The sequence below is a fragment of the Megascapheus bottae genome, chromosome 30 (assembly GCF_031878675.1).
Source record: "Megascapheus bottae isolate mThoBot1 chromosome 30, mThoBot2.hap1, whole genome shotgun sequence".
Classification (NCBI taxonomy): domain Eukaryota; kingdom Metazoa; phylum Chordata; class Mammalia; order Rodentia; family Geomyidae; genus Megascapheus; species Megascapheus bottae.
In genome coordinates this window covers 5514293-5522830 of record NC_143538.1, presented here as the reverse complement: position 1 = coordinate 5522830, position 8538 = coordinate 5514293, and the positions used below count along the sequence as shown (strand labels likewise).

Below are 8538 nucleotides of genomic sequence, written 5' to 3'. Positions count from 1 at the left end.
TCAGAAGAAGAGATTAAAATGGCAGAAAAGCATATGAAAAAGCGTTCATCATGTATAGTCATAAAGGAAATGCAAATAAAACAACCCTAAGGTACCACCTTACCCCAGTAAGAACGGCCAAGATTTAGAACTCAGACAATGAAAGTTGCTGGCAGGGTTGTGGAGAAAAAGGAACCCTACTAGACTGCTGGCGGGAATGTAAACTAGTTCAGTCTCTCTGGAAAGCAGCCTGGAGGTTTCTTAAAGAAGTGAAAATTGACCTTCCCTACGATCCCGCCATAACAGTTCTGGGCATCTACCCTGAACATCGTAACCCAAGATATGATAAGGACACCTGCTCAGCTATGTTCATCTCTGCACTATTCACAATAGTCAGGTGATGGAAACAATCCAGATGCCCTACTGCAGATGAATGGACATAAAAAATGTGGTATATATACACAATGGAATTCTACATAGCCAACAGACAAGATCAAATAATGGCATTCACAGGGAAGTAGATGAATCTAGAGCAAACCATGTTGGTGAGACAAATCAGGACTTAAGAAACAAAAGGCACATGGTATCCTTCAGATGTGGCTATTAAATCCAAAGAGTACAAGAGCAAGGACTCAACATTGGCATACCCAATGCTATGGACATGGTAATGGAAATATAAACATAACTATATATACCTACAAACCTATGACTCTACAGAGATAATGTTTTATTCCATAAATTAATATGTTTCTATGACATACAAACTCTTAGCCAAATTTTGATTAAGTTCTAAAACAAAAGTCCCAGTGATTGTATACAGAGACTCCCTTTTTGAATACTTGTTTGTTAAATTTCTCATTTAAAATATGATGAAAAAAATCAATGTTAATAAATTCTTTATAAAAAATGCATGTTCAGAGACAGGCAACATCTCAGTAATTTATAAAATTCCCTTTTCCTGTTTATGTAAAGGAAGGAGGGTAGATCATGAAACTAGAGAAGTCAAGATATTAGAGGCAAATCACGTATAAACAAATTGATTCTGAAAAGCACAGGAACACAGTTTTCTATGTTAAACATTACATTCGCTCAAAGATGTAGTATTTAAAAAATGCTAGGCATCCTAATGAGAAGATTCCTTTTTCCCCATGCTTACTTCATAAAGTGTTTGTCCAAAGTATGAAAAATAGTCTTTTCCCTTACAAGAACAAACAACCTGTAAAATGTCTATATGTGTAATGTGTGTTTTCAATACTTCTTTGCTTTTTCCATCTCTAAGAATTGGCATTTGCTCCAGATGACAGTACAGAGGGACTCTAAGGACAAACAGATGATTAGGACACAGAAAGCTAATAATGTCATAGGAAATAGATGTCAAAATATGTAGAAGAAGCACATGGCAGGCACAGAGGACCCTGAGAGGCACAAGGATTTGTTCAGGATGAGAGGAACCGTGGCAGAGAAGGCATGGATCTGACCCAGGAATGGCTCCTGGAAGCTGAGACATGCCAGTAGCCAGGGCTAGCAGAGGATGTTGGGATTGGACAGACAAGGAGAACTGTGCTGTGGACTGTGTCTCCATGTGCACATTGTGATGTGGGAGGGGAGATGTCAGCTTCCAGTTGGTCTTGTGTGAGGAAGCAGCATAGGTCATTGGGCTGAGAGGTGACCCTGCCTCCCTCACAATGGAATAGAGCATGGAACCCTGATAGCCAGGCAACCATAACTGACTGTGGGCTCAAGCAAGCTCACTTGGCCTGTGACTCAGGAGCGAGAATCATGTTCTCGTTTTGTTTTCACAGGACAAGAGACTCAAGTCTCAGGCAAGAGAGGCGTGACGGCCTCAAGGAACGCTACCGACACTGGGTCAGCGCCCAGCCACGAGCCCAAGGTCTAAAGCTCTTTTCCAGGATGAAACTAAGGAAAGCACAAGGCAATTCAGGCCAGGTATGTTCACGATAGGAAACCTATTTCACCCCATCCTGGCCCATATTAGAACCGTCTTTGTGTGTGTTTTCAAGTGTCTGTCTCTGCTGAGAGAATACATTCTGTGTAGTTTTCCATGTTCTCTATCACAATCACTCCATATGGAGTGCGCTGTCATTTCCACATTTGAAAGATCCCTTCTCTTTACCACCTTAGGGCCACATTGATTCAGCCCAGACCCGGAATGTGCCACATAATCTATGGAGTCGGGAGGCAGGCCTGCTGGAGAGGCTGGTAATTAACCTAGTCCCTGCCTACCAGAAGGGAGACCTCTTTTTTGTCAAAACCTTTCTGCGTAACTACAGACGGTGGGGGACGATGGAACAAGTGATGGATATTATCTTTAAAAAGTGAGTGTTTCCCCCTTCAAGTCCAGGGCTGCTCAGCCTCCACCTGGCACCTCCCTGAGCCTGTTCTTTTCACTGAGGTCTTCTCATGGGAATGAAGGATGAGACCAAGAAGTGTACACCATGGCTAGTTTTTTAGGACAGTGTCACCAAGGGCATTCCTTTTCCCTCAGAAGCTACTGGAACTTCAGAAGCCTGCTTTCTGAAAGGGCTAGAATTACAGGCATATGCTAGTGGCACCCAACTTGTGCCCTCACCTAGGGTGAGGCCCTAAGTAATCACATTTCCAATTAAAGATAAGGTGTCAAAGTAGCAGTCTTGGAGGCTTGCGGAGTACAAGTAGACAGAGGAAACGCTGGGGAGGTGGTAAGGAGGCTGAATCACTTCTGAGCCATCAAGGAGGGATTATGTAGGCTTTACTTGTTTCTAACCCTGGAAGCATTTACGTTTTGGTGTGTGTTCTAGACCTGCATGTTGACCTCAGGACCTGAGTGCTGTCCTTTTGGTACTCAGAGCTGGCACTTGCCAAGTGAGCCACAGGTACAATTGTTGGCTGTGGCCGGTTAATTGAAAATTAATGTGTTGAGATTTTTTTTAAATTTTATTTATTTCTTTATTTGCATTTTTTATTGTAATTAGTAAAAGGGTTACATGATATTTGCCAGACAGAAGGTGCATTAATTCACGTACATTGATACCCTTTCACTTGTCTTGGTACTGACTAGACTGTTCTCCAACTGTGATCCTGAGAATAGCTAAGAATAAAGGCACGAGCCACTGACACATTAACTTTGGACAAATGCCTATAAGCCCCTTAGCAGAATATTCACAGAACCGTATAGACGTATCTCCCTGGTTTCCCTGTCACTTTTACATTCCCATGTGGGACTTAGCCAGCACCACAGGTGTCCTGTTAAGTTAGAAAAAGAGAACCATGGAGGTGACTTCTTCCTCTCCTCACTTAGGTACAGATATCTCCACCGTTACTGGGAGGAAGATGAGAAAACCAAAATGTAAGTGGGCTTCGGCACAAAGACTTTTGCCCCTCCTTGCAAAATGGGCATCATTGAGGCTTCTGCACCAAAGTGCAGATTTCTTGTTTGCACACCACTTGTGACTTCCTTGAGGGGGGGGCGGCTTTGGACTTCAGTGGATTGCAGGGGACACCGCTGTGGGTGTGGGTGTGTTGTCCAGGGATGACAGGAAGGGCTGTGTGCAGAAAGTCAGATCCAGCGTGGAATCGACCATCAGCCTTCTCATTGCCTGTCACAGTGAGAATGGTGGAGACTTGACTTTCAGAAGCTTCTAGAGGCATGTTGTGAGGAGCATCCTGCTCCCAGGTTTCCTCTCCCTCTTTCCAACATGCAGGTCTGTGTTTAGGACCCCCACAGCATGCGAGTCCAGCCACTAAGTGGCTCAGGAGGAAGGCACACAACGGGCAGGGTGGTGCTCATAGTGTGCTTGTCCCCAATCTGCCCACAGCGCCCTCTGCTCTATTATCACTATGTGGATGGACTGCTGCCCTGGAGATTTTTATAAGTGCCAGAACCAAGACACCCTGCATGAGCTGATGTACTATGTGTGGCTCTACATGCCTTCCTGGGACCTACTGCTCCGTTTAGAAATCATCCTTGCTGATCTGGAGAAATCCGTGAAGAAGAAGAACAACAAGAGGAGGAAGGAGTCCTTGTATAGGCGCTTCAGAGCTTGTGAGTAGGGACGGACGGGACCTGGGTCTCTTGGGATGGCCCCGGATTGTCCGGGACGGGAGCCCTTAGTACTACCCAGCTTAGCAGAAATGCCCTTTTATGGATATGCTCTGCCAGCCAACGTCTGTTCTCTTTTTGAAAGTACTTGGCCTGAGCCACAGCTGAGAAAGACCCAACCTTCAGAGTTCAATCCAATCTCCAATTCTTTTTTTATTTTTTGTGGGTCATGGGGCTTGAAGTAGACCTGGGCACTCCCTGTGCTCTTCAGCTGAAGGCCACTGTCCTACAAATGGCCCTGACCTTTGTCCCTGAGCTTTGCAGCACAAGGCTACTCTCCTAACCTTGAGCCAATGATCCTTTCCCGTTTTCTAGAGGTTAATTGGAGATAAGAGACTCAGATCCTTTTGTGCCCAGGATAACTTTGAACCTTGATCCTCAGACCTCAGCCTCTTGAGTAGCTAGGAATAGAGGCGTGAGCTACCGTACTTGCCCAAACTCAAATTTTATGGATGGCTTCCTCTGTTACATCCTCATGGACTTTGAGACATTCCTGAACTTGTAGAGTCCACTCTAAGATTCCTGTACCTTTCCCCATTCTCAGGTTGGCGCCGCCATAGAGCAGCCTCTCCTGAACTCCCTATCAGTATCCCAGCAGTGATCTCAACGATGGTGACCCGTGAAGAGCTGGAGACATCACTGGACTCCGCACAGCATGTGAAGCCAGAAGAATCTGTTAATTGTGTGGAGAAGCCGGAACAGGCTTTGTGTCCTGTGTACAGCGAAAGCATTCTGAACCCCACTAATGTCACCCAGGAACCTGCCAGTCCCCTGCAGGGAGAGAAAGATGATGGAGACTCTCCCCTGACTTTTACAGTCAGCTTAGATCAGCCCAGTTCCAATGAAGTCATCACTCCTGGGGTGCAGGATAAAGCATCCCCTGAGGGGTTCATGGAGTATGTCTCCAGCCAAAGTTCAAGAGAACCCCTTAAAGATGTCAAAAAGGTAGTGTTAGTCGAGGAAAGTGAGTCTGTCCTCAGAGAATATCCAGACAAATCTGTCCAGCTGCAGGAGATCCAGTCTCCACCTGAGGAACTAGAACCTGCCCCTGCACCACCTCAGGAAGGAAATCCCATCTTCACTGAGGCAGTAGATCCCCTTGAGGACTCTGACTTAGAATATTTTCCTGAAGGCAATTTGGAGGCTGGTTTAGATCTTGATATTCCCTCCCCCATCCCTGAGAAAATCTTACTCTTTCTTTTTATAATGGCTGTTGTAAAATGTTCTCTCTATTTATTGCTCTAATTTTATTAAAATGTCACTGTTTATATTATGTTGTACAATAAATCAAGTACTGTGGTTTTTTTCACCCCCTCCCTATATGATGCCCTCGACACATGGACCCTAAGTGGGGAGAAATGTAGAGTGACCTGGAGCTGTGGGAGGAACTTACTGGATATACATGGAGCAGTTACATGCACAGGGAATGGCAAGGAGTAAATGGAAATCGGTTTTTGGTGGAAGCAAGGAGGTAGTTTGGCTCACACCTGTAATGCTAATAACTTAGTAGACAGAGATCTCTGAGGGTCTAGGTTCTGGGCCATCCTTGGGCTGGAAAGTTCATGAAACTTTTCTCCAGCTAACCATCAAAAGAGAATTGCTAGCTTTGAGCAAAAAAAGGTTAGTGAAGCCATACCTGACTGACACAGAGAAGGGGGGAGAGAGAGAGAGAGAGACAGAGAGAGAGAGAGAGAGAGAGAGAGAGAGAGAGAGAGAGAGAGAGAGAGAGACAGAGAGAGACAGAGAGAGACAGAGAGAGAGACAGAGAGACAGAGAGAGAGACAGAGGCAGCGAGAGACAGAGAGATAGAAGGAGTGAAGATACAGAGACAGTGTTTTAGATTGCTCTGCCAGATTGGCTTAAAAATGGGATCCTCAGAGCTTGAAGTTTGGCCTAGTGGTAGAGTGTTTGCCTAGCATGCATGAACACCTGTATTCAATTCCTCCATACTACATACATAGAAAAAAAAAGCCAGATGTTGTTCTGTGGCTCAACTGGTAGAGGTCTAACCTTGAGCAATCCCAAGGACAGTGCTTAGGCCATGTGTTCAATTCAGGACTAGCAAAAAAGGATTGAGAGCCTCAGATCTCAGCCTCCTTAGTAGAATCACAGGAGTCACTGATGCCTGGCTAAGCCAGTACTTTGTCAGTTTAGCCAGAGTGGAGCTGTGTTATACAATTCGACCAGTTAAACTCAAGGAAATAGTAGAGTAATTCAATCATCTGAAATGGGAACTTCATTACTGTTTTTCTTCCAAAGGAAGAAAGCATTCTGGGAGAAGAAACACAAGCAGCTAGCTCCCTGTGCAAGAACAAATGTCCCTGCATGCCTGAACGCTTTCTCAAGGTGCTGGAAGACCCTTCGTTTAGAATCCAAAGATGCCAAAGACTAGGCCTGATGTTTCTGAAGCCCAGAGTGGAGCCTGGATTTCAGCCTGAACATTCTGCAAAGCCATGTACATGGCCATCAGCAGACAAGGTGTGTGTGCTGTGTGTGTGCTCATGACTCTTAGGAGGCTGCCTTCAGAATGGACAGGAGAAACTCTGTGATGAACCCAGGCTACGTGGCTGTGCTCCTAGGTACTGCATTGTGATACTGTGTGTTCCATGGATGCATGCGCCTGCATGCCTGTACATACATTTGTGGCACTCACTGTTCACATTCAGATCCTAGGAATGTTCTGACAAGTTCAGTGCAGACACTGGGACAGACATGCAGTCTTCCCTCTGCAGGAAAGTTCCCCGGGCTGAGAACTCCAGCAGGAGGGGCTTTCCCTTTTATCGTCTCCTTTTGGTCATCACTCACATCTAGTGGAGTTGGAGACAGTGCTCTGTGGATCCTGACAGCCATGAAAACACTTGACATTTGCAAGTGTTCTTTAAAGACAAACACTGGAAGCTCTGTTTGCTCTTTGTAAGAGATACAGAAATGAAATAATGAACTCTCTTTTTTAATTTTTTATATATATTTTTTGTAATTAATTGCAGGGTTACTTTATATTCATTCGATAGAAGGTGCATTACTTCACATACATTAATACCATTACTCATGTCTTGGTCGCCATTTCCCTCCCCCCGACCCGCACCCCTCATCTTGTATTCTCCCCTTCCCTATCCAATTTCAAATAACCAAATACACATTTATCCAACATATCAGATAACAAAGTGAAATACTGTAACAATATGAGATAACCAAGGGACAGCAAAAGAAATGAGGGGAAACATAGTACATTAAGGACAGCAATCACTCATTATATGGCTTTTGTTTTATATTCTAGAGGTCCTTTCATTTAGGGTCATACTGTACGACCTTAGGTATCTAGGTAAGCTATTGCAAATCTCTGCTAGAAGAGCCCAAGGTTTCCTCTAATTATGAAAAAGAGGGAAAACATTGAGTCTATGTTCCTTTGAGTCTGGCTTACTTCACTTAATATGTTTTTTCTAAGTCTTTCCCTTTCTTTACAAATGGGGTGATGTCATTCTTTCTGACAGCAGCATAGAATTCCATTGTGTATAAATACCGCATCTTGTTCATCAACTCATCAACTGAGGGACATCTCAGTTGGTTCCATATCTTTGCTATGGTAAAGACTGCTGCAACGAACATCACTGTGCTAGTGGATTTAGTATGGGCAATGAAATTGTGGAAGCAATCTGGGAAATGCCAACCAAATAGAGCCCAGGTCCAGATGGTTTCACTGCGGAATTCTACAAGACGTTTAAAGATGAAATAACATACCTATACTCTTGAAACTTTCGAGAAATAGAAACAGAAGGAGCAATATCAAAATCATTTTATGAAGCTAATATTACTCTCATCCCCAAACCAGGGAAAGACCGAACAAAAAAGAACACTACAGATCTATCTCTCTAATGAACACAGACGCAAAACTCCTCAATAAAATGTTAGCCAACAGAATCCAGAAACAAATTTAAAAAATCCATACACTACGATCAAGTGGGCTTCATCCCACAGATGCAAAGCTGGTTTAACATTCGCAAATCAATCAATGTAATACATCACATCAGTAGAGCTAAGGGAAAGAATCATATAATTTCTCAGGACGCAGAGAAGGCATTTGACAAAATACAACATCCACTCATGTAGAAAGCACTAGAAAAATAGGAATAAGAGGTACATTCCTCAAAATAGTGAAAGCCATATATGAAAAACCTACAGCCAGTATTATACTAAATGGTGAAAGACTAGGACCATTTACTTTAAAATCAGGAACTAGACAGGGATGCCCACTCTCTCCTCTTCTCTTCAGTATAGTGCTAAAACCCTTAGCCAGAGCAATCAGGCAAGCAAAGGACACCAAAGGGATCCACGTGGGGAAAGAAGAAATTAAACTTTCCCTATTCGCAGATGACATGATCCTCTACTTGAGTGACCCAACAAACTCCACTCCCAAACTCCTAGAATTAATAAACTACTTTAGCAAAGTGGCAGGATACAAA

At 43.9% G+C, this 8538-nt stretch overlaps 1 protein-coding gene across 1 annotated transcript; it reads left to right on the top strand.

Annotated features, from left to right (window-relative positions):
- Positions 1–1748: 1748 nt before the first annotated feature.
- On the top strand, positions 1749–5323 carry LOC150044206 (uncharacterized). The gene is made up of 5 exons (XM_090321412.1): positions 1749–1926; positions 2122–2315; positions 3278–3325; positions 3795–4021; positions 4623–5323. The coding sequence occupies exons 1-5, from the start codon at positions 1759–1761 to the stop codon at positions 5321–5323; spliced, it is 1338 nt and encodes a 445-aa protein (XP_090177538.1). The 5' UTR covers positions 1749–1758.
- Positions 5324–8538: the final 3215 nt, after the last annotated feature.

Excerpts from the sequence above, each read along its gene's own strand:
- LOC150044206 (XM_090321412.1), top strand. The coding sequence starts at position 1,759 with ATGTTCTCGTTTTGTTTTCACAGGACAAGAGACTCAAGTCTCAGGCAA. Across the intron at positions 3,326-3,794 it reads GAAGATGAGAAAACCAAAAT|CGCCCTCTGCTCTATTATCA; the intron begins GTAAGTGGGCTT and ends ATCTGCCCACAG. Across the intron at positions 4,022-4,622 it reads GTATAGGCGCTTCAGAGCTT|GTTGGCGCCGCCATAGAGCA; the intron begins GTGAGTAGGGAC and ends CCCCATTCTCAG.